The sequence below is a fragment of the Bubalus bubalis genome, chromosome 24 (genome assembly GCF_019923935.1).
Source record: "Bubalus bubalis isolate 160015118507 breed Murrah chromosome 24, NDDB_SH_1, whole genome shotgun sequence".
Classification (NCBI taxonomy): Eukaryota; Metazoa; Chordata; class Mammalia; order Artiodactyla; family Bovidae; genus Bubalus; species Bubalus bubalis.
The window spans coordinates 16,960,717-16,987,030 of record NC_059180.1 but is presented as its reverse complement, the minus strand read 5'-3'; the positions used below and the strand labels follow the sequence as shown (position 1 = coordinate 16,987,030).

General features: G+C 48.9%; 1 protein-coding gene across 1 annotated transcript in view; it reads left to right on the top strand.

Annotated features, from left to right (window-relative positions):
• The window catches only part of KATNIP (katanin interacting protein), a 236,339-nt gene that overhangs the window by 193,412 nt on the left and 16,613 nt on the right, over positions 1 to 26,314 (top strand). The window contains exons 16-19 of the mRNA XM_006070561.4: positions 9,686 to 10,411; positions 11,452 to 11,657; positions 14,314 to 14,392; positions 22,614 to 22,791. Of these exons, the coding sequence (XP_006070623.4) occupies positions 9,686 to 10,411; positions 11,452 to 11,657; positions 14,314 to 14,392; positions 22,614 to 22,791 (1,189 nt within the window). The remainder of the gene's footprint in view (positions 1 to 9,685; positions 10,412 to 11,451; positions 11,658 to 14,313; positions 14,393 to 22,613; positions 22,792 to 26,314) is intronic.

Sequence of the window (26,314 nt, the reverse complement as noted above, 5' to 3'; positions counted from 1 at the left end):
GAGTCAGACACTACTGAGTAACTGAACTGAACTGAACCAAACTGAATTCCAGGGATGCAAAGATGATTCAATATCCACAAATTAATCAATGTGATACAACAGAATGAAAGATAAAAATCATATGATTATCTCAGTAGATGTAAAAAAAATTGCTTTTGACAAATTCAACATTTAGTTATGATAAAAATTCTCAACAAGATTGGTATAGAGGGAACATACCTCAACATAATAAAGACCATATATGAAAAGCTCACAGCTAACATTATACTCAATGGTGAAAAGCTGAAAATATTTCCTCTAAGAGATCAGGAACAAGACAAGGATACATTCTCACTGCTTTCATTCAACATTGGAAGTCCTCAGTTCAGTTCAGTTCAGTCGCTCAGTCGTGTCCGACACTTTGCGACCCCATGAATTGCAGCACACCAGGAGTTCACCTGTCCATCACCATCTCCCGGAGTTCACCCAGACTCACGTCCTTCGAGTCAGTGATGCCATCCAGCCATCTCATCCTCTGTCGTCCCCTTCTCCTCCTGCCCCCAATCCCTCCCAGCATCAGAGTCTTTTCCAATGAGTCAACTCTTCGCATGAGGTGGCCAAAGTACTGGAGTTTCAGCTTTAGCATCATTCCTTCCAAAGAAATCCCAGGGCTGATCTGCTTCAGAATGGACTGGTTGGATCTCCTTGCAGTCCAAGGGACTCTCAAGAGTCTTCTCCAACACCACAGTTCAAAAGAATCAATTCTTCGGCGCTCAGCCTTCTTCACAGTCCAACGCTCACATCCATACATGACCACAGGAAAAACCATAGCCTTGACTAGACGAACCTTTGTTGGCAAGGTAACGTCTCTGCTTTTGAATATGCTATCTAGGTTGGTCATAACTTTCCTTCCAAGGAGTAAGCATTTTTTAATTTCATGGCTGCAGTCACTATCTGCAGTGATTTTGGAGCCCCCCAAAATAAAGTCACTGTTTCCACTGTTTCCCCATCTATTTCCCATGAAGTGATGGGACCAGATGCCATGATCTTCATTTTCTGAATGTTGAGCTTTAAGCCAACTTCTTCACTCTCCACTTTCACTTTCATCAAGAGGCGTTTTAGTTCCTCTTCACTTTCTGCCATAAGGGTGGTGTCATCTGCATATCTGAGGTTATTGAGATTTCTCCCGGCAATCTTGATTCCAGCTTGTGTTTCTTCCAGTCCAGCGTTTCTCATGATGTACTCTGCGTATAAGTTAAATAAGCAGGGTGACAATATACAGCCTTGACGTACTCCTTTTCCTATTTGGAACCAGTCTGTTGTTCCATGTCCAGTTCTAACTGTTGCTTCCTGACCTGCATACAGATTTCTCAAGAGGCAGATCAGGTGGTCTGGTATTCCCATCTCTTTCAGAATTTTCCACAGTTTATTGTGATCCACACAGTCAAAGGCTTTGGCATAGTCAATAAAGCAGAAATAGATGTTTTTCTGGAACTCTCTTGCTTTTTCCATGATCCAGCAGATGTTGGCAATTTGTTCTAGCTATAGCAATTAGGCAAGAAAAAGAAAAAAATCATCCAAATCAGAACAGAAGAAATAAAAATTGTCACTATTTGCAGATGACATGATACTACATATTGAAATAGAAAACCCTAAAGACTCTATCAAAAAATTGCTATAACTAATAAATGAATTCAGTAAAATTGCAGGATGCAAAGTCTAATATACAGAAATATGTGACATTTCTATACACTAATAACAAACTATCAGAAAGAGAAATAAAGAAAATAATCCCATCTACAATGGCATCAAAAAAGACAAAATACCTAAGAATAAATTTAACGAAGGAGGTGAAAGACACTGAAAACTATAAGACACTGATGAAAGAAATTAAAGAAGACACAGACACACAAAAGGAAGATATTCCTTGCTCATGGGTTTGAAGAATTAACATTCTTAAAATGTCCATACTACTCAAAGCAATCTTTAGATTTAATGCAACAATCCTTATCAAAATTTCAATGGCATATTTTAGGAGCTAGAAGAACTAATTCTAAAATGTGTATGGAACCACAAAAGATTCCAAATAGCCAAAATCATCTTGAGAAAGAAGAACAAAGCTGGAAGTATCATGCTCCCTAGTTTTAAGTTATAAGTTATACTACAAGTAAAACTATGAGTTTTAAGTTATACTACAAAGCTATAATAATCAAAACAGTATGAACTGGTACAAAAAGAGCCACACAAATCAATGAAATAGAATTGAGAGCCCAGAAATAAACCCATTCCTATATGGACTATTAATCAATGGCAAAGGAGTAAAGATATAGAATGGAGAAAGGACAGTCTCTCCAATAAATAATGTTGGGAAAACTGGACAGCCACATGCAAAAGAATAGAACTAGACCACTATATTACACCATACCCAAAAATTAACTCAAAATGAATTAAAGACCTGATTATAAGACCTGAAACCATAAAATTCCTAGAAGAAAATACAGGCAGTAATCTCAACGACACCAGCCTTAGAGATGTTTTTGTGGCTCTGACGCCAAAGACAAGAGAAACAAAAGCAAAAATAAATAAATGGGACTACATCAATGAACAAAGCTTACATACAGTAAAGGAAACCATCATCAAAATGAAAAGGCAGCCTATTGATAGGAGATGATATCTGCACATCATGTATGTTTTAAGGGGTTAATATCCAGAATATATAAAGGACGCATACAACTCGACAACAAAAACAACAAAGAACAGGTTTAAAAGTGGGAAGAGGGCCTAAATAGACATTTTTCCAAAGACATACAGACAACCAACAAGTACATGGAAAGATGCTCAGTATCACTAATTATCAGGGAACTGCAAATCAAAACCACAAGGAGATACCTCCTCATACCTGTTAGGATGGCTACTATCAATAAGACAAGAGATAACTAATGTTGGAGAGGATGTGGAGAAAAGGGAATTCTTGTACACTGTTGGTGAGACTGTGAATTGGTACAGCCACTAAGGCAAACAGTATGGAGATTCCTTAAAATATTAAGAATAGACTGCTATATGACCCAGCTATGCCACTTCTGGGTACTTATCTGAAGAACATGAAAACACTAATTTGAAAAGCTATATGCACCCCCATGTTCATTGCAACATTATTTACAAGAGACAAGATACGGAAAAAAAAAAACAAAACACCTAAGTGTCTGTTGATGAATGAATAAAGATGCGATATGGTACATATATACATGGAGTAATATATGTACAATGTAATGTACATGAGTGGACCTTGAGGGTATTATGCTAAGTGAAATAAGTCAGAAAGAGAAAGACAAATACTGATGTCTTCACTCATATGTAGACTCTAATAAACAGAATAAAATAAAAACAAATTCACAGATATGGAAAGCAGACTAGTGGTTACCAGAGTGGAAGGTGACTGGAGTGTGGGTGAAATGGATGAAGGAGGTCAATTTTATGGTAACAGATGGGAGCTAGATTTATGGTGGTGATCACTTTTTAGTGTATACAGATATTGAACCACTATGCTATACACCTGAAAGTTATATGATTCTAAAAAGAAAAGAAAACATGAGGTTTAAGTAATTTTCCCCAGGTCACACAACCAATAAGGGCTGGTGCAGGATTTAAGGCCAGGCAGCCCTGCTGGCTTCCGCCATGGCTCAGCGGTAAAGAACCTGCCTGCAATGCAGGAGACGCCGGACACTCGGGTTCAATCCCTGGGTCAGGAAGATCCCCTGGAGGAGGGCATGGCAACCCACTCCAGTATTCTTGGTGGAAAAATTCCATGGACAGAGGAGCCTGGCGGGCTACAGTCCATGGGGCACAGAGTCAGACATGACTGGAGCGACTGAGCATCACACACAGCCCGGCTCCAACACCCACGCTGCGTGCTGCTGCCCCTCAGCGCCCTGCTTGCTCTGCTGTCATCAGCCACCTGCCCCCAGAAGACTTAGGCAATTCCAAGCCTTCCTGGCAAACAGACCTAGAGAACCGCTGGGAGTTATGAGGTGATGGGCATTTTTGTAACTTGTCCGCGATCCGAAGACTTTGTCTCACTTTAATTTCCTTCCAGGCATTTCACTGCTTGGCTCAACACACATTAAGAACTGAGCTCTTGAGATTTCATGCTTGTTAAGCTGGTCGTGCTAAAAAGGAGAGTTGCTTAGAAATTTTAAATTACTCATTACATAGAGCCAAATCCCACAGCCATGCCCTTCAGGAAAGGTTCGGGTCGAGCCCTCCAACAGTGCTTGTAGAATGAATGACTGCCCAAGTTCCTCCCTGGGGCTGGAATCCAGCTGTCATAAGACACAGCCTGGAAATCCTTTTGTCCAACAAAGTATCTCATTGTAAGCACATCTGCATTTTGGAAATGTCTTTATCTGGGCTCAGTTAGCTACAGGTGAATGAAACCTCATCAGTCCAGTTTGAGCATAAGGGGGTGTTATTTGAGAAGCCTGTGGCCCTGCAAAGACAGGAAGCATCACATGGGATTGAAAGGAGGAGCCAGAAAGCCAGCAGGCACCAAGGATGCTTCTCCTAAACTCTCCAGGGCTGCTGGGCCCTCCCTCTGCTTCTCTGCAGGTCCATTTCCCCTCACTGTTCCTCCTGAGATCAGTTTTTTCAACTCTGTGCAAATAGCAGGAAGTGGCCTTGCAGTCTCTTTCTCTGACATTAGTGAAGTGAAGTGAAATTTGCTCAGTCATGCCCGATTTGCAACCCCACGGACTATACAGTCCATGGAATTCTCCAGGCCAGAATACAGGAATGGATAGCCTTTCCCTTCTCCAGGGGATCTTCCCAACCCAGGGATCGAACCCAGGTCTCCCATATTGCAGGTGGATTCCTTACCAGCTGAGCCACAAGGGAAACCCCAATCCCAAAGACATGGCAGAAGCTGATTGGTTGGCTTGGGTCAGATGTCCATTTCTTGTCCTATCAGCTATAGCTATTCACCTAGAATAAATGTGGCTCTGTTGCATCTCACTATGTGCTTTTTCACTTCCCCTTTTAGTAGCAATTAGTGCCTACCTCAGGGTTTCCCTAGTGGCTCAGCTGGTAAAGAACCCACCTGCAATGCTGGAGACCTGGGTTCGATCCCTGGGTTGGGAAGATCCCCTGGAGAAGGGAAAGGCTACCCACTCCAGTATTCTTGCCCGGAAAATCCCTTGGACAGAGGACACTGGAGGGCTACGCTCTGTGCAGTCGCAAAGGGTTGGACATGACTGAGCAACTAATGCTTCATAGTGGTGCCAGTGGTTTTTATAAAGTGAAGTTCAGAACTTTGCCGTTCATATTAATCTCCCCCAAGGAATAGTTTTGAACCTTCAGTCCCGACATCTCATATTGCTCCCTCCCAAACCATGTTGACTGCAGATGAAAGCAGTAGCTTTCTGTTGTCCGTTCAGATCTGTGGGGAGGAATGTTGACGGACAGGACAAAGCACTGATCCCAGCAGTTGCCCGACTCCCAAGGATTAACAAGTCGCCTGTCCTACCGCAAATAGAGGGAAACTTGGCCCCAGCCTGCTGTCACATCTGAGAGGTCCAGGGCGAAGCCTACACCTCTCCACTTTTAAAACCCAGAGCGTGCCTCTCTAGGGGAGAGTGGGTCAGAAAGCAGACACGGGATGAAAGCCAAGTCCTGCCTTTCTCGCACACCCCAGCAGAGAAAGGCACACTGAGTCCCTGACACACATGACTTTTGGTGCTTTCTCCTTCCGTGCCCTTGAAGACCAGACCAGCCCATTCATTTCAGTCAGTGGAAATCAAATCACAATAAACTGAGGTGCTGACGATCCATATGGAAGTTCCTTGTGCCAGATGTTAAGCCTCACGCCTTGAGGCAAGGATGGGAGGGACTCCTGGGGTCTTGTTAATGACAGATGAAAAGTGGGGGTTGGTGAGGAGGTGCAGGAGGACTGACAGGTGGAGGGGGGAGCCCCTCGGCCTCCAGCCCTGAGCACAGGGGGGAGCGTGATAGTGGTGCCAAGCCCCCTTTACTGACATACACTTAGGAGCACGTCCAGGCACCGGTTCTGTGCCAGGCCCTGGGATGCAGCAGGGGAGAGGGCAGAGAAGGCCTCTCCCAGAAGGAGGGTGTCTAGAAGAGCCGGTGTAGTGGGTCTCTGGGGCAAGAGCGTTCCTGGCAGAAGGGCACCGTGAGGGCAAAGTCTCTGAGGCCAGGAGAGACTTGTGGGTAAAATGAAAGGCTGGCATGGCTGGAGTGGGAACCTCATGGAGAGAAGGGTGGGAGGTGAGGCTGGAGAAGTCAGCTGAGGTTGGGGGGTGGGTCACACTCAGGGCCCTGGGGGCACAGTGAGGAGTTAGATTTTCTTTATTCTCAGTATTGTAGTGAAAAGTGTTAGTTGCTCACTCGTGTCTGACTCTTTGAGACCCCATGGACTGTAGCCTACCAGGCTCCTCTGTCCATGGAATTCTCCTGGCAAGAATAGTAAAGTGGCTTGCCTTTCCCTTCTCCAGGGGATCTTCCCGACCCAGGGATTGAAGCCGGGTCTCCCACTTTGCAGGCAGATTCTTTACCATCTGAATCACCAGTATAGTAGGGATAATGCCAATTAGAGTGTTCAATCAACTCCACTTTAGATATCTGGAGTTGGAAGTGACAGAGTGGACATGTATGGATGTTCCAAGGGATCGCGGGAATTGGAACATGGTACCCCAGGGAGAGAGGCCAGAACTTGGCTTATGACAGTGAGCAGGGCTTGCATGGGAGCCAAGAGCTGGATGAAGGGAGTGTTGGGGGAGGACAGGAGGGGGCTGAGGGGGTCTGGTGCAGCCAGAGTTAGAGCACTGGGAGGAGCGGAGGGCGCTATGGCACAGAGAGAGGCACTGTTGGCAGGGGAGAGTGGAGAACCAGGAAGAGATGTCTCCTGAGCAGGTGGAGGGGGCACCTACCTTGCCCAGGACGTCAAGCAGGGACAGAGGACCGAGAAAGATTGCGTGCTTGGAGTCATTGTGTACTTGGATAAAGTTGCTTCAGTGGAGGGGTGGTGGGAATTTATAAGACTCTTATGGATGCAAGGGACAGAAAACCACCAGGGGTTTGACTTCAGGAATGGCTGGATCCAGGGGATCATATAAGTGTCATCAGGACTCTCCAGCTCTCAGTTCACATCCACCCACTTCATCCTCAGCCACACTCTCCCCTCCCCACAATGTAGCCAATAGCCACTGGCCACTCCATCCCTCCATCCGACCAGCTCAGCGTGCATGCGTGCGTTCTAAGTTGCTTCAGTCACGTCCGACTCTTTGCAACCCCATGGACTGTAGTCCATCAGGCTCCTCCATGGCATTCTCTGAGCAAGAATACTGGAGTGGGTTGCCATGCCGTCTTCCAGGGGACCTTCCCGACCCAGGGAGGGAACCTGGGTCTCTTACGGCTCCTGCATCGGCAGGCCCATTCTTTACCACTAGTACCTCCTAGGAAGCAGCACCAATTTAAAGAGAGCCTTCTCCTTCCCCATAGTTCCTTTCATGAACCCAGCTTGGAAAGGTGCTGTCAGCATTCACCTAAACTGCATGGCCTAAAAGTCCAGGGTGCCCAAAGAAAAATCGGGATTTTTTGTTCCAACGAGAAGGAGAAGTGGGGCTTGGGCTGGCAAAACACAACAGCTCTGCATAGAGGAGCTGGGTTACGGGGGGTAAAGAGAGGGTGGGGGTCACGAGGATGCAGTGTCTGCAATGAAAGGAGGGATAAAATAGGACAGCAGTTGGAGGGAGCCACAAGATCAGGTCAGCTTCCTTTTTCTTTCAGGTAGGAGAGATTTATGCATGTCTGCAGGCAGAGAGAGGGGAGATGCCAGTGGGGAAGGAGTGATTGAAGATTCTGGAGAGAGGAGATAATTGATGGAGTCAGGCCCCCTGGGAGACAGGCAGAAAATGGAGTACAGGGCACAGGATGAGATGAAAGGAGAGGAAACAGAATGCCAGGGTCGCCAGCTGCTGTTTCTCCAGAATGACACCCTTAGGTGTCGGTTAGCCATGGCTTGGCCGGGGGGGCCGGCCACTGCTGGATGCACATGCCTGGGCTTTACTGTCCTACAAGGAGGAGGGCAGGGCCTTCGGAGCCACCCCCTGAGGGCCAGACCCCTGTTCTCCACATGCTCCGGACATAAACTCGGCTCTTGGAATCAATTTCATCACAAGTAGAAGTAAATTCCTTACCTTTTAGTATACCTGGGTCGTTTGGCTTTTTTAATAGAATTTTGTCCTTGATGATAAAAATAATACACGTAGGGAACTTAGAAGAGAAGATGTCAAAGAAGAAAGTTCAAGTCTTTCCTACTCCCCACCCAGGAATGATATTAACAGGTTGGGACATGCTGCCCACATGAGAGGCCGCATCTGAAATGGCATATCTGGCTTCCCCCCCCCACCCCCCACGTAACATTCTTTCACAAGCCTTCCACCTGCCATTCGCCAGTCTTTGAAAAACTCTGTTAGGGTCACGTGACTGTGACAGGCTCCAGAGCAGACCCTGGGGTTGCTGACTCAGACGCCGCAGGCAGCCGCATGGCTTTGGGTCAGGTGAGTTTCTGAAGTGGAGATGACTTCCGGCAAAGGTTCTCCCACAACCAAGGAGTGTTCCCTTGATTTGCATGGTCGTTGCATTTTTAGAAAATCCAAAGTATATCGAAAAAATACTTGTCTCTTTGTAAAACAACAAAGTTCCAGACTCGGGTGACCACAAACAGTTTTTTTTTACCAACCTGAATGGTGCCTGAGACAGGAGACCAGACTCTGTGCCTGGACCATTCCTAGTCGCATCCCTGGCTCTGCCCTTCAAGTATCAACAGGGCCAGCGGGCACCGAGACAGCCAGGAGCCTCACACCACCCACTGGCGAAGAATTGGGGGAAGAGATAGGGAATTTGGGGTCAACAGGTACACACTGCTACATTTAAAATGGATAACCAACAAGGACCTACTATATACACAATGAACTCTCCTCAAAGTTACGTGGCAGCCTGGATGGGAGAGGAGTTTGGGGGAGGATGGATATGTGTATATGTATGGCTGAGTCCCTTTGGGGTTCATTTGGAACTATCACAACATTGTTAATTGGCTGTGTTGTTGTTTAATTGCTAAGTTGTGTCCAACTCTTTGCAACCCCATGTCAGTAGCCCACCAGGTTCCTCTGTCCGTGGGATTTTCCAGGCAAGCATACTGGAGTGGGTTGCCATTTCCTTCTCCAAGGGATCTTCCCAACCTAGGGATCAAACCCGTGTCTCCTGCATTGCAGATGGATTCTTTACCACTGAGCCCATGTTAATTGGCTACGTGTCAATGCTAAGTCAATTCAGTTGTGTGTGACTCTTATGGACTGTAGCCGCCAGGCTCCTCTGTCCATGGGGATTCTCTAGGCAAGAATACTAGAGTGGGTTGCCATGCCCTCCTCCAGGGGATCTTCCTGACCCAGAGGTCGAACCCTCATCTCTTATGTCTTCTGCATTGGTGGGCGGGTTCTTTACTGCTAGCGCCACCTGGGAATTGGCTATACTCCAATATAAAAAAGTTTTTAAAAAAATACCCACGGTTTCTAGAATATGCCCCTGAGGGTGACCCCACCGAGCTGAGAGCCACCGGATGAGACGATGTGTGAGGGTCCCCACTGCCTCCCGCACCACTAATGGAGTTTCACCCCTCCTGTGTCCTTCCTTCCAGAAGGCGCCTGGTCCACCCGGATGCCGCCACGGCCCCGGTGGCACAGCGAGCCGGAGCACACCTTGCACGAATCCTGGGACTCCCTCACGGCCTTCGACCGCTCCCACCGGGGACGCATCTCCAACATGGAATTCCAGGGCGACATCCTGGATGAGTTCCTACAGCAGCAGAAAAGCAGCCGGCAGAGCGACCAGCCGCCCCCCTGGAAGGAGGAGAAGCCAGAGCCCATGAAAGGGCAGGACCATGGCTCCCCTGAGGCAGATGACGGGGGTGACTTCAAAATCCCCGTCCTGCCCTATGGACAGCACCTGGTCATTGACATCAAGTCCACGTGGGGGGACAGGCACTACGTTGGCCTCAACGGGATAGAAATATTCAGTTCCAAGGGGGAGCCGGTGAGAATCGAGAACATTCAAGCCGACCCCCCGGACATCAATATCTTACCAGCCTACGGGAGAGACCCCCGCGTGGTCAGCAACCTCATCGATGGGGTAAACAGGACCCAGGACGACATGCACGTCTGGCTGGCCCCCTTCACACCGGGCAAGTCCCACTCTATCTCCATGGACTTCGTTCAGCCTTGCCAGGTCGCCCTGATCAGGATCTGGAATTACAATAAATCACGGATCCATTCTTTCCGGGGCGTGAAGGACATCACGATGCTGTTAGATGCGCAATGTATCTTTAAGGGAGAAATTGCCAAGGCCTCTGGAACCCTGACGGGAGGTACGGTATGGCTGTAAGAGTGTTCTCGAAGCCCCTACCCACTACTCGCTGAGGCTCTGAGGAGAAACTAAACTTAGTGGCTGGCCAGTGACAGATAGATCCCTCTGCTTTCCTAGACCCGGCCCTCTCCGTGCCTTTTGCAGAGGGGTGTGCAAGAGCTGGCCTTACTGCGATGCCTGCTCTGGGTACCAGCCTTGCTCAGCTTCCTAGGGCCTGCGTCTGACCAGGGGATTCCTTCCATAAGTGACTGATGGAGAGAGTGTTCTTGGGAGAACCTGTAGGACAGGGAGGGATGTAGGATGTAGAAGGGTCAGAAGAGAAGCTAGGAAGGAAGCTTTTTCAGGGGAAGCCCAGCCTCAGCCTGATCCCAAGGGGAGCTCGGGAGTGTCAATTTCAGCATTTGTCCTGCCTTACGGCAAAGCAGCAAGGCTTTGGAACCCCTAGGCTCCCCTGGCTGGAAACATAACTCCCACACCCTTCCAGGCAAGGCCCCCTGCAAGGACCAGCAAAAGATCTGTGTGGAGCACGGCAGGATCAGCTTCCGTGCCTCATGGGTGCCTGTGCAACATCCCTTATTTCATGACAGATCACAGTGATCCTCATTAGATTGTGCTAAGGCGCTCAGCTGTGTCCGACTCTTTAGGACCCCCTGGACCATAGCCCGCCAGGCTCCTCTGTCCATGGGATTCTCCAGGCAAGAATATTCGAGTGGGTTGCCATGCCCTTCTCCAGGGAATCTTCCCCAACCCAGGGATGGAACCTGGGTCTCCCATATTGCAGGCAGATTCTTTACTGTCTGAGCCCCCAGGGAAGCCGCCCTCATTAGATTAGGTGCCTTCATTAAATCTGTATGGTTCTTACAATCCCTGAATTCCATTTGCAAAGATGTAAAGAGGAATAAGGCTCAGTTATTCAAATCAAGACCTGTTAGCAGGTTGGGATTTTCCTAGCCCCAAAACTGATGGGTTTAGGTTCCCGATCTGCTCCTCGTTGCGATGTGGGATGAGCTGACTCTTGCATCTTCCCGATCCCCCTGTCAGCTCCAGAGCACTTTGGCGACACGATCTTATTCACGACCGACGATGATATCCTTGAGGCCATATTCTGCTCCGATGAGACGTTTGACCTGGACGTGGAGAGCCTGTGCAGCCTGCAGAGCGAGGAGGCCCTGCAGAGGCCCAGCACGGCCGATGGCCAGGGGGAGGAGAGGCCGCACACCCAGGCTGGCTCGTGGGCTGACGACCGGGTAGGACTGGTGGCGAGGGGAGCCGCGTGGGGGCAGCAGGGACGGCACCCAGATAGGTTTCTGCTCCTGACTTAGAGTAGAGCAGGAGGGATGACGATGGATGTCCCATAAGTTGCTGGCACTCCTGTTTTGACATTTCCCATTTTTCTGCTTCATTTTTTGTGCTGTGTGTCGTATTTCATTCTCTAATTATTTTTTATTTTTTTTTTAACCAAAGTGAAGAAAGTATTCAAATTTTAATCAAAGCTGAGGAAATCAGTTCTGTGTCATCTCTGTAATTTAGAGGTTGGCAGTCTCAGGGGAGTTTTTGCTTTGGGTTGTGTTTTGATCACTCACTGTTGTTTTTGATGGAAGGGCTGCAAATGCTTTTAATAGGCAGACTTGAGAATTAAAATAATGATGATCCTGGCAGTCGCTTCTTGGGCACATATTGTGATCAGTCGTGGAGCACTTGTCTTGGTGTTTAACCCTCCTCACAGCCCTTGGAGTAGAGATGATTAATAATATCCCTATTGAAGAAACCAAGGCTCAGACAGGCTAAGGGACCTATCCAAGGACACCTCGTGGGGGAGTAACAGGGCTCGAACTTGAATGCAAGACTCTACCAAGTCTGTGCTTTTCTTTTTTCAAGTATTTATTTATTTTATTTGGCTAGACCGGGTCTTAGTTGCTGCATGCGGGATCTAGTTCCCCAACCAGGGATCGAACCTGGGCCCCCTGCATTGGGAGCGCAGAGTCCTAGACACTGAACCACCAGAGAAGTCCCAAGTCTGTGCTTTTAATGGACTAATTATCGAAAATGAAAGATGACCTTCAGGACAAGGGTCAGCCCAAGTCAAAGACCAGTGGTCATGGTGAAGAGATGCCAGGGTCTCCAGGGATGTTCTTGAGGCCATAGGAGAAAGAGGACATAGTTAAAGAGGGTGGGGAGAAGAGTGCAAACAACCAACCAGGAACCAAGGACAAAAGGTTCAGCTACAGGAAGGTCATGGCCAAGACGGGGCAGTGATACGGCCTGTCGATCGCACCGTGTTCACAGGTTGCAGCCTGCAGGGGCCCGCAGAGCACCACGTGAGATGGGGAAGGGGCGAGGAAAGACCCTGTCCTCCCCTCACCAGACAAGCTAGCCCATTGCCAGTGATTGTCCTGATTCTTTCATAGAAAGCCAGAAATCTGGATTGTTACATAAAATCTCCCCAGTAAAAAAAATGTTGGCCACCAATTCATAGTATTTTCAAATCTTCTGCAGGCCACAAAACATGTCTGCAGTCTGGCTTTGCCGTGCGGGCCTCCAGCTGAGAGAGGGTCTCGAAGCCTTTCACTTACCCACCATTTTCCACATGGTGAAGTCCCTGCTCAGGGACTGTGATCCAATGGAGTCCTGGGAGGGGCAGAGAGGGATCACTCTGCCTAGGCGATAAGGACAGCGAGCTCAGGGAGGCCACATCAGGGTCACACCCCTAGCAGGGGGCTCACCTAGGTGTCCAGGTCTGTCCATACACCAGGGGGCATCCTCGGAGGCTCAGGGAGGTCAGGGGATCGGGGAAGGCAAGAGAAGGCACGTGGGCTTCAGGGCAGCAGTGTTCCTGGCAGCCCAAGGCATCAGAGGACAACTTCTGGCAGACAGCCTTCCTCTTGCACCTCCTCATAGCCAGGCAGGGGCCTAAAGGGGCTGGACTGAGGGGTCATTAGGGTGTCATCAGGTACCCAAACACTGTCCCCACTAAAACTCTAAGATCCAGACAAGTGGCTCCACCTCTCTTTGCATCTCAGCTTTCCTGTCTAGGTCAGGAAGATCTCCTGGAAAAGGGAATAGCTACCCACTCCAGTATTCTTGCCTGGAGAATCCCATGGACAGAGGAACCTGGTGGGCTACAGACCATGGGGTCGCAAAGAGTCAGAAATGACTGAGCGACTAACACCTTCCCATCTGTGAAGAACTATGGGCTCTTCTATCCTGATTTACAGTGCAGAGATCTAATAAGAAAAGTTTACGATTACACAGAGATCTAGGAGCAGGATGTGGTGGCCCACTCTGTCTATAGACCAGGGGTTCTTTATCTGCCTGCCCATGGGAATTGTGGGAAGGTTTAAAACATGCAGATGCAGGGGGACTTCCCTGGCGGTCCTGTGGTTAAGACTCCGCACTGAAAATGCAGGAGGCATGAGTTCGATCCCTAGTTGGAGAACTAGGATCCTGCATGCCACGCGGAGCAGCCAAAAGATTTTTTTTTAATGCAGATGCACAGTCCCCAGGGTTGATAACCGTTCTGTATGTTTGAATTCTTTCTCCTCCTTCCCTCCATCCCTCCCTCCCTATCTCTCTCTCTCTCCCTCCTTCTTCCAGCTCACTGGATAAACTAGATACAGTCCTTCCCTGGTCCAGAAAATCTGATCGCCTGAGCTGATTAGTGTCCAACACCTCCCCTAACAGTAAGAGCTTCTGGCAAAGACATCAGATGCAGGAGGGTTTCTGGGCCTGCCCGTATTACCAGTCACGGGGCTCCCACCAAGGCAGAAAACAAACACTGGAAAAGACACCGGGACTTACCTGGGGCATAGGATGGGCAGCAGTAGCTGGAAGAATGGCCAGCCAGCTGCGTGGGTATCACTAGAATCACCCCTTCCCTCTGCTTCTCCCCCACCCTGTGTGCAGGGCCTGGAGCCAGAGCTGACCCCCAGTCCCCCTGTCCCTGATGTCACCACGCCGGAGCCGGGCGTCTACCACGGCATCTGTGAGTACCCTCCCTTGGGGCAGTGTCGCAGGAAGGAGGACCTTCGGGGGTCGGGGGTGGGGAGGAAGTCATGGCCGCTTGGGACAGGGTTTCCTGGGACAGTGGAGGAGATTGTACTGTGTTCAGAGACACCAGGCCCTGGGACAAGTCAGGGCTGAAACCAGCTGGTGCTGAGCTCACTGGCTCTGGCAGGGCTGCGGCCCTTCAGAGGAGGGGTCCTCCTGGCAGTGTACCCTCCCAGAGGGCCACACACAGACATCTGATGTGTTAGCTGCAGCCCTGACCCCGGAGGCTGCAGTGGGAGCCCCGGAGTTATAGAGCAAGAAGACGTAAGACCTGGAGAGACCTGGGCATCTGTCCGTCCAGGGTTCAAGTTGCCCCTTCAGACTGGACCACAGAGCAGATGCTGGAGCAGAGGAAGCTTGCATCCTCCCGGCTCCATCTGGGGTGGGGCATCAGGAGTACCGGCCCAGCTGCCCACTCTTCTAAAAAGTCAGAAATCTGGATTTTTACTTGAAATCTCCAGGTTTTTAAATGTTGGTGACTAATTTTACAATATTGTAAAAACATCCTATGAGCCAAACACATGTGTTTGCCCAGCCAGCTGCTGGCTGGTGGTCTCCGGGCAGATCCCGTATGGGTTTTGCTGTGTCTGTTCTCTGTCCTCGGCCCATGTGCCCCTCAGGCCAGGTCCTCTCTGACTCGGCACACGTCCCCCACCTCTGTCTGAGTCCTCGGGGACCCTCGGGCCCCAGTCCCACTGGCTGTGGTCTCTGCCTCCCGTTCCCTGTTCACAAGGCTCTGCCAGCCTGCTCGCTGCCACCTCCCCTCCTGCTCTTTCTTGCCCCGTGCCCGCCATCCACCTCCAGTCATCTTCTGAGAGGAAGAGATGCACCATGCCATCGTCATGCCCCCTCCCCACCATCATCTCCAGAACGGAGCCTTAAGGTGTCAGAGTTTAGCCTCCTCTTTGCTCTGCTCCTCCCCGCCCCATCTCCTGAGCCCCCACCCTCGCAAGCTTCCGTGCAGGCCATGCCCACCTGGTGTGCCCTCACTCTCCGTCTCTGCCCTTTAAAAGGATGTCGACTGCCACTGTCTGGGTCCCCAGGAAGCAGCCTCTGAGATGATGGAGTTTACTGGGGCGTGCTCCTGGGGGAGGGTAGGAAGCAGGGCTGGGCACAGAGAACTGGGCCACGGGGCAATCACAGCAAGGCCTCTGCCAGCCTGCAGGGAGCTCAAAGGCCCCTTGAAGTAAGGGGGCTGAGTAAGGGGGTCTTGAGTAAGGGGGCTGGGCCTTTACACGCCTGTGTTAGTAGGCCACCTGATACAGGCTGGGGAGGGCCAATGCCAGGTGTAGTCACAGTTGGGGATCGGCAACACTCCCAGTCCCGACGTGTCACCCCTTGGGGTGGGAGGCGGGATCTGGGGGGTGTCCCACACTGCCCGCCACACCCCCTTCTTAAGGCCTTGCTGTGACCCGCTCCCATCTCCGTGGTGCCCAGTGAGAATTCAGCTCCCCCTCCTTCATTCCACAAGCACAAATCACCTCTGAGAAGAGAGGAAGAAGTCTTCCCTTTGAATCCTCAGCCCCTTACTTTCCTGAACTCTCTCTCAATTACTTTGGGACTTAGGGACAACCGAGTAATTTGAAAGGCAACCCAATGTAAGCCAGGGCCCAGTTTGAGGCTTGGTTTCATCCCCCATCCAGGCCCTGTGCGGGGGCTTTCGCTGCCTTATCTCACTTCCAGCTCTTATTCTCCCCATTTTCCAGATGAAGTTAGGAAACTGAGGCTCCGAGAGATGGAGAAAGCCACCTGGGGTCACACAGCTAGTATGAGGTCAAGGATGGGACCGAGTCTGTCTGAATCCACAGTCCAGGTCCTCACCACTCGATACACTCTAGAGAGGTCTTTGGGAAAAGTCAGCATCTCATGAAACTGGGAGACAGCAGTCATTTCTGGTTTAGTCTGGGCTCCCCTAGATTGATCAGGATTCGGGGTGGAGAGCTGGGGATAAGGGAAATTGAATTCAAACTGAGTTAAGCAAAACAGGAAATTTCTTAGCTTATGTAGCTAAAAGGGCTTCCCGGTGGCTTAGTGATAAAGAATTTGCCTGAAGTACAGGAGGCGGAGGAGACGATCTGTGGGTCGGGAAGAGCCCCTGGAGAAGGAAATGACAACCCACTCCAGTATTCTTGCCTGAAGAATCGCATGGACAGAGGAGCCTGGCAGGCTACAGTCCATGGGGTCGCAAAGCATCGGCCATAACTGAGCACACACTCATGCGTGTAACCAGGAAGGTCAGGGGTTGCTAGTTTTCCACACTGTTGGATCCAGGTGTGCAAATGATATCATTAAGGCTTGGTGTCTCCCTCTGTCTTTCTGCCCCATTTCTCAATCTCTTGTCTGTCTCCCATTCAGACCCTGTCCACGTGGGAGCTCCTTGAAGCTCCACCCTGTAATCCCAGGTAAAAGAGCTTTTGTTTCCCCCTAAGTCCAGCAGTGTTCCTGGAATGTCTGCTGACCTGGCTCACGTGCCCATGCCTAACTAATCACTGTGGCTTACCTCGGCGGGAAGAGAAGGAATGGGGTGGAAAACATGGATTGGCCTGGCCTGGGTCAGAGGCCCATCTTTAGAGCCAAGAGTCGGGAATCAGCCACCCTGATGGTGCTTCAGAGGAGGCTAGAGTGCCGTAACCAGAGAAGGAAGGAAGGAAGCCCGGCCAGAAGCATCCAGTGTCCCCTCCATCTGATGATTCCCTCCAAAGATGCTGTCTGTAAATGTTTTTCCTGCTGAACCAGCTTCTGACCTTTCTCAGAAATGTTATTTCAATGCCCTGGGAGTTTTGCCCTGGAGTAGAGCTCCCAGACCTTTTTCCTACAAGAAAAGCGTAATTTCTCTGTGTCTCTACTCAGCAGGATGGCAGAAGAACCTGCTGACCAGGGACCCTCTGCCCACTTTGAGACCTGTGATTTCCAAATCTGCCTTCTCTGAACCTTTGGCTTTTTCCTGCCTGTATCCCAAATCCTAAATGTGCTCTCCTAGCCCATGCAAATGAAGAGTGCTTTGATAAAGTGACCCAGGGGGGGTGCATTGGGGTTGGTAAATACGGCCGATCCTATTAATGTTTTGAAAGGAGATATATGACTTGCTAATTTGCAGATGACACTAATTTTAGAAGTTTTGCAAATATCAGCAGTGATGAATAGGAAAGGAGCTGAGAGAGTTGAAACATGGGAGAGAAATAACAAAATTAATTTCCATTTATATAAATACTAATTGATACACCAGAGGAAAATGAATATGGAACATGGATATTAGCTCAAAGAGGAGAGTAATCGCTTTTGCAGCAACCCTAGATTAGATGGTATCTGAGTGCATCTCAGAGCCGACTCATCGGAAAAGACCCTGATTCGGGAGAAGGAGGCGGCAGAGGATGAGATGGTTAGGGAGCATCACTGACTCACTGGGCATGAATCTGAGCAAACGCCGGGAGATAGTGAAGGACAGGGGAGCCTGGCGTGCTGCAGTCCGTGGAGTTGCAGAGTCGGGTATGACTTAGCAATGGAATGACAACAGTGCCCCTTGCCAGGCAAACAAAGTCGGGGCGGCTTGGGAGAGTCCGGGCACTGCCTCTTGTTCCGAGAGGGAGGTGGCCTTTCTCCCTCATGGGGAGCCCCCTGATCTAAGTCGGCTGCCTCCTGCCCTCCGGGCCTTCTCCATCTCAGGAATGTGGTGCTCGCAGCCGCTCTGCCCCTTGGGTCAGGAACGTTTTCTCTTTCCCTCAATTCCATCCAGGCCATTGAGAGTCCTGGCACTGCTGTCTGTCAGTCTGTCCACCTTGTCCCGGCCACAGGGATCACAACAGCGTCCTCCCTGGCCTCCTTATGGAGTCCAGCCCCAGTGTGCTTTCCAAGACACTGGTCAGATCGTGGCACCTCTCTGCTCCCAGATCTAAGCCTCCCCATTGAAGAGAAGAAAATCCAGACCTCCTGACGTGATCTAGCCCCCTACCTGCCCTTCTGATCTCATTTTCCTCCACCTTCTCCCTCGGTCACTTAGTTCCAACCACAAATCAAATGTGTTCCCATCCCAGGGGCTTTACCGTTTCTGTCCTCTCAGCCTAGAACGTTCTTCCAGAAATGCTACAGGATGGCGGCCTCCTTCTCATCACCCAGGTCTCAGCTTGAACGTCACCTCCTCTGAGAGGTCCTCCGTGACTACCCCCCCACCCCTGCCTGGTCACTCCCTATCCCATCCCATCCACTTTTTTCCCTGGTATTCATCGCTCTGTGGAACTATCCGATTTATTGTTGTTGTTATGTGTTCATTGTCTGTCTTCACTGCAATGGAAGCTCCTAGAGAGATTTTGCTGTGTATTGATATTTACCCCTGAATCTCCAGTGCCAAGAACAGGGCTTGGTTCCGTTGCCGTACAGACCCCATAGACTGCAGCACGCCAGGCTTCCCTGTCCATCACCAACACCAGGAGCTTGCTCACACTTAGGTCCATCGAGCTGGTGATGCCAGCCAACCATCTCATCCTCTGTTGTCCCCTTCTCATCCTGCCTTCAATCCTTCCCAGCATCGGGGTCTTTCCCAAGGAGTCAGTTTTTCACATCAGGTGGCCAGAGTATTGGAGCTTCAGATTCAGCATCTGTCCTTCCAGTGAATATTCATGAGAACCCCATGAACAGTATGCAAAGCACTTGTTACATTAGTGGCAATAAATATTTGTTTACCATTGGCTGTGATTTTGGTGAAGCTCAAACGATTGTATTTTGATTCATTTACCTCCAGGTATCTACTAAACATGTACTCTTCAATCAATCATTTTTTTTTTTTTAAAGCCTTAAATGACCATCTGTTTTCAGATACTGTTCTAGGATCTGGGAATAAAACAGTGTACACTGTCAACAGAGTTCCTGCCCTCAGGGAGCTTCCATCTAAGTGGGAAAGACTGATGAAAATAAATAGGCAAAATAATAAGCAAATCAATGAAAATAAAGAAGCAAATCAATGTAGAACATCTCGTTGGATGACAGAAAATAAAGCAGAGTAAGAGTTTTGAGAGAGATGGGGAGGGTGCTATTTGAGCTCAGATGATTAGGCAGGGCCTCTCTGAGGAGATGACAATTGAACAATGAATATTCATTGGAAGGGCTGATGCTGAAGCTGAAGCTCCAGTCCTTTGGCCACCTGATTCGAAGAGCTGAGTGATGGAAAAAGACCCCAATGCTGGGAAAGATGGAGGGCAGGAGGAGAAGGGGGCAACAGAGGATGAAACGGTTGGATGGCATCACCGACTCAATGGACATGAGTTTGAGCAAACTCCGGGCGATAGTGAAAGACAGGGAAGCCTTGCGTGCTGCAGTTCATGGGTCACAAAGAGTCGGGCACGACTTGGCAACTGAACAACAGCAGCTAAGGGTTTTGAGAGAGATGGGGGAGGGAGCTATTTGAGTTCAGGCAGTTAGGCAGGGCCCCTGGGCTTCCCTGGTGGCTCAGATGGTAGAGAATGTGCCTCCCCTGCAGGAGACCCAGACTCCATCCCTGGGTCAGGAAGACCCCCTGGAGAAGGCAATGGCTACCCGCTCTAGTATTCCTGCCTGGAGAACTCCACGCAGAGAGGAAACTGGCAGGCTACAGTCCTGTGGCGTCACAAAGAGTCGGATGCAACTAACACTTTCTCTTTCTCTGAGGAGATAATTGAACATGAATGTATCAGTTAGCTTCTGCTGCTAAACAAACCAGCCCCCAATTTAGTGGCCTAACATAGTCACCATTAATCGTGATTCATCATACTTCAATAGTGTGGTTGGGCATTTCTTCACACCTGAGCGTAGCTGGCCTCTGTGGGGCCTGCTCCTGTGTCTGCTCAGCTGGCAGGTGCACTGGCAGCTGAACAACCTGGGATGTCTTCAGCTACACAGCCGGCAATTGGGAGGCTAGCCTGGCTCTTTCCCGTGGCAAGACTCCCAAGTGTAGAAAGATGGGCCAGAGCTCCCTGCACGCGCACTTTACAGCCTCTGCTGGTTTCACTCACTTTTGCTTCTGCTCCATTGGCCAAAGCAAATCACATTGCCCAGACTCAGAGAGTGGAGAAATAGACTCCACTTCTGTATGAGAGAAACAGCAAGATCACGTGACACAGAGGCAAGGACTCCAAGGGAGGCATCTGTGGCTGTATTGCAGGCTACTGATGCTGTGAGAGGCTGTGATGCATCCAGAACCACTCTGGTCACCCATCTGTTTCATCTGCCCGCAAGATGCTCAGAGCTGCCTTGGCATCATGAAGAGCAGAGGGATCTGAGGCCGAGTTATGAAACGTATGTTGGAAATGACAAGAGAGGAAGCCATATTCCAGGGTGGATTTCTGCTTTGGCCTCACTTCCTGGCCACACAGATATCTTCAACTTCCCTGAGCTTCTGCCTCCTCATCTGAGCTGAAGTGCGTGGAATGCCATGAATCCAGGCTTCCTTCTTCCAGTGCTACGGTGCTGGCATTCTGTAACAGTTGCAACAAGTGTGACTCTTTGGAACACAGCCACCCAGAAGAGCTCTAAAGTAGGCCCCCAATTCTCCAAGGGTAGAAGAGGTCACTGGACTTGGTCCTGCTAATGGGAGACCATTAGGGAAGAGAAGTTCCAGCCAGATATCAGACAGAGATGCATTCACTTTGAGCTTTCTGGGCAAATGAATGACTTACCTGGAAAGTTTTGCCTCAGGACCACAGAAATTCACTCCTAAATGCTCCCTGATGATCCCATGGTTAAGAATCCGCCCTGCAATGCAGGAGACTCGGGTTTGATCCCACATGCCATGGAACAGCTAAGCCCACATGCCACAGCTAGAGTTTGTGCCCTGCAATGAAAGATCCCACATGATGCAATGAAGATCTTGTGTGCTCCAACCAAGACCCGATGCAGCCAAATAAATAAATATTCTTTTTAAGAAATGCTCCCTGATGGAGCAGGGGTGGAACAAGGGCAAAAGAATGGGGGTGTCACTTTGGATCACTTCCTTTCCCTTGAATCCATGTGAATCCTCGTGATAGTGGCCAATTTGCATAAAGTATGCATTTCCGACCTTGTGACTTACTGGTGCAGCCACCTCCATGTAGTTAGTTATTTAATCTTTCCACCTGTACTGGGCTCCTACTATGTGGCAGGTACTGTGCCTGGCTCTGGGGGCACCATAATCTAACAAAACTGATGGGATTTCTGCCCTCAAGGAACTCACCATCTGAGAGGCCAGATGGAAATTTACCAAACAGTCCCAAGCTCACCATGGTGATCAGGGCACGGAAGGGGACATTCACAGTGGCATGCAGGCTGAGAATGGAGGCTTGATGTGGTCAGAGAAGTTGGGAGGGCTTCCCTGAGGAAGTAAACTGGGATATGAGGGATGGGCACAAGTTAGCCTAGGCCGTGTTGAGTTCAGGAGTGAGGAAACAGCATGTGCAAAGGCCCTGTGGTGAGAGAGAGCATGGTGAACGTGAGGGATGGAAAGGCCATCAGGGTGGCCCCAGGGACCCTGGGCACAAGATGAGATTAAAGAAGTAGACAGAATCCAGATGGCAGGCATGCTGGTTGAGCAGCATGGGAAGCTATGCTAGGGTGCTAATCATGGGGTGGGCAACGTGACTGATGAGTGGAGAAAGGGCCTAAGGCTGTGTGCAAGGCTAACCCCCACAGGTCCATTCATCCTGCAGACATTGCTTGAGTATCAGCAGTGACGCAGGCCCAAGGGCTACTGAGAAGAAAGGCAGAGCCTACCCTGAAGGCCCTTTCATTCAAGTCTGAGTTTTCCAGTTGGTAGAATACGGAGTCTGAAATCAGTTCTCTTGCCACCTCCGTCTTGGGTTGTCTTTGTTCAATCGCTCAGTCGTGTCCAGTGCTTTGCAACCCCATGGACTACAGCACGCCAGGCTTCCCTGTCCCTCACTATCTCCCGGAGCTGACTCAAACTCATGTCCATGAGTCATTGATGCCATCCAGCCACCTCATCCTCTGTCGTTCCCTTCTCTTCCCACCTTCAATCTTTCCCAGCATCAGGGTCTTCTCCAGTGAGTCAGCTCTTCACATCAGGTGGCCAGAGTATTGGAGCTTCAGCTTCAGCATCCGTCCTTCCAGTGAATATTCAGAGTTGATTTCCTTTAGGATTGGGTACCTCCTGCAGAATCTCTGGTGCTCACCGGACACTTCTCTTCCTGCTGCAGGCCTGCAACTGAATTTCACCGCCTCCTGGGGTGACCTGCACTACCTGGGGCTCACCGGCCTGGAGGTGGTGGGCCAGGATGGCCAGGCACTGCCCATCAACCCGCACCAGATCTCTGCCTCCCCCAGAGACTTAAATGACCTCCCTGAGTACACGGATGACTCCCGGACCCTAGACAAGTGAGTGTCTGTAAGAAGCACAAGGTTCATGACAGCAGGGGCTTGGGGACCTGATGCGCGTTGTAAATTTCAGACTTAACCATCAACTGGCACCCCCTGGCATCCCCTATTCCACCTCCTTCCAGCCACCCCAGGGTCTGGGGTCTGCCCATTTTATAGTCAAGGGAAACTGAGGCCCAGGAAAGGGCTGCACAGCTGGAAGAGGTAGACAGGATTAGAAGCCAGGCTCTCCTGTTTCCAGACCCAGCTGGGCTTTGTGTTTCCTCCCTGGTGCTTGAAGTCCCTGGTGGCTCCGACAGCAAAGAATATGCCTGCAATGCAGGAGGTGCAGGAGATGTGGGTTCAATCCCTCAGCTGGGAAGATCCCCTGGAGAGGGGAGTGGCTATCCACTCCAGTATTCTTGCCTGGAAAATCCCATGGGCAGAGGCGCCTGGTGGGGTACAGTCCGTGGAGTCACAAAGAGTGTTTGTGACTTTCACTTTACACTTTCATGGTGCTTAGCATGGGGCCTCAAACACGGTAACTGCTTGGTAAGCCTTTGGCTCTGTGTTTAGGCATGAGGGACCCAAGCTCTCGGGGGCTGAAAACTTTCCCCTCCCTGAGGCTGGAGATGATGGCTGAAGCTGCACTTTGCTCTGCATTTGTCCAATTTCATAAGCCCGGGTTGAGTCAAGTCAGTAAGAGGACAAGCCTGGACACAGCATTGATCCACAGCCTTCAGGCACCCCTGAACCAGGACAGCTGTCAGGCTTGGGGCCTGCCTGCAGGTGTGAACAAGAAGAGTCTAGGGGAGCCAGAGGGATGAGAATTCAAATCCTGTCTCTGCCCCTTGCCAGCTAGTTTCTTAACTTCTCCAGTAATAATAATCATAATAATAACTGAAATTATAATTGCCATTTTTGGAGCACTTATTAAATGCCAGACACTGGGCTGTGCTAAGCAGGTTATAGATATTCATTCATTTAAATCTCAAACAGCCCTAAGAGGCCCCCACTCTACAGATGGAGAAACTGAGGTACAGAGAGGTACCTCAAAGGTCACCCACATTAGCTGAGTGGCAGAGTCATGATTTGAACACAGGCACGAGGAAGACCAACACCCGTGCGTTTAACCACAAAGTTATACTGTCTTCCCCTGCCTCAGTTTCCTTATCAGTAGAATGGGACAGTAATCTGGCTATTGGGCAGAAGGGGGGTCACCACGTCACAACTGCACCCACTGCCTGGCCCGGAGTGTGTGGGATCAGTGGTGGCCTCCTACCTGCCTTCCTCCAAGGTGCTCCTAAACTGTGGCTGTCATGGCTGCTGCATTGTCCAATCAGGGGCCATCTTGGTGAGTCACACTCTCACAAACTTAGACTGGGAGCCTGTGGTCCCTGCTGCCCATTGTAAAAGTGATCTGCTCATAGCTGGCCTGGCCTCGCTTGTTCATCCACACCCACCCAGTTCCTTCCCCTCTGCCCAGACTATGTTGCAGCAAATCCCAGGTCTGAAAGTATTTCATGTATGTATCGCTAAACAATAAGGACTTAAACCTGATCCAAGTATCATTATTCCACCTAAATGATTAACAGTCCTTCCTTTAAATTTGGAGAAGGAAATGGCAACCCACTCCAGCATTCTTGTCTAGAGAATCCCATGGACAGAGGATGCTGGCGGGGTCACAAAGAGTCGGACATGACTAAGTGAGCACTCTTTTAAATTACTAGATATCTAGCATATTTCTATTTCCCTCACCATCTTTTTTTCCCCCTTTTATAACAGTTTGTTTCTTGAATTGACATCCAGATATGGTCTATACATTGTGATTGCTTACTGTGTCTCTTTAAAAAAATTTTTTTTTAATTCCCTGGCGGTCCAGTGGTTAGGAGTCTGTATTTCCACTGCTGGGAGCCTGGGTTTGATTCCTAGTTGATAGGGAACTAAAATCCTGCAAGCTGAGTGCCATAGGTAAAAAACAAATTTTTTATTTTTTAAATTTATTTAAAAATATTATTGACATATAGTTGATTTACAGTATTGTGTTAGTTTCTGGTATATGGCAAAGTGATCCAGATATGTATACATATATTTGTAAATATATGCATATGCATATGTGCTGTGCTGTGCTAAGTCACTTCTTGTCTGACTGCATGACTATGGACTGTAGCCCACCAGGCTCCTCTGTCCATGGGATTCTCCAGGCAAGAATACTGGAGTGGGTTGCCGGCCCTCCTCCAGGGGATCTTCCTGACCCAGGGATCAAAGCCACGTCTTTTATGTCTCCTGCATTGGCAGGCAGACTGTTTACCACTAGCGCCACCTGGGATGCCTGTATAAGCATATACATATATGCATATGCACACACACATATACATATATGCATATGTATATATATATATATATAAATTTATGCATATATGGGCTTCCTTGGTGGCTCACATGATAAAGAATCTGCCTGCAATGCAGGAGAGCTGAGTTTGATCCCGGGTTGGGAAGATCCCCTGGAGAAGGGAATGGCTACCCACTCCAGTATTCTTGCCTAGAGAATTCCATGGACAGAGGAGTCTGGTGGGCTGTAGTCCATGGGGTCTCAAAGGGTCAGACACAACTGAACAACTAACACACACATATGCGTGTATATGTGTATAAAATATATATATATACGTATATTCATATTCTGTTTTAAACTCTTTTCTGTTAGAGGCTAGTAAACAAAATATTGAGTAGAGTTCCCTGTACTATACAGTAAGTCCTTGCTGGTTATCTATTTTATATGTAGTAGGAAATGGCAACCCACTCCAGTGTTCTTGCCTGGAGAATCCCAGGGACGGGGGAGCCTGGTGGGCTGCCGTCTATGGGGTCGCGCAGAGTTGGACACGACTGAAGTGACTTAGCATCAGCAGTGTGTATATGCTAATCCCAAACTCCTAATTTATTCCTCCCCTGCCTCTTTCCTCTTTGGTAACCTTAAGTTTGTTTTCTATGACTGTGAGTCTATTTCTATTTGTTAATAAGTCCTTTGATGGTTGATGTATCACCTAAACCTCTCATAATCTCTGGGTTCCCTTCCATCTTTTTTCACTTTTTTTTTTATAAATGATCTGTAGAAGAAACCAGGGTTTTTGCTCTGTTGAGTCTGGATTTTAAAATTTAAATATTTAAATATTACTGGATTTAAAATCCAGTATTTAAATATTACTGGATTAATATTATACTATATTATATTATACCATATTATAGTATAATATGCATAATACAATATATAATATATTATATAATATAGTAATTATATAATATAGTAATATATTATGTATACTGATTATATTAATATATAATATATTATTGTATCATATATAATAATTATATCAATATATAATATACTATAATAGTATAGTATGGTATTATGTTATATATATTATATATAATTAATATATAATATAACAGATATATAATATAACATAATATATCATATATATTATATATGCTGCTAAGTCGCTTCAGTCTTGTCCGACTCTGTGCAACCCCATAGACGGAAGCCCAC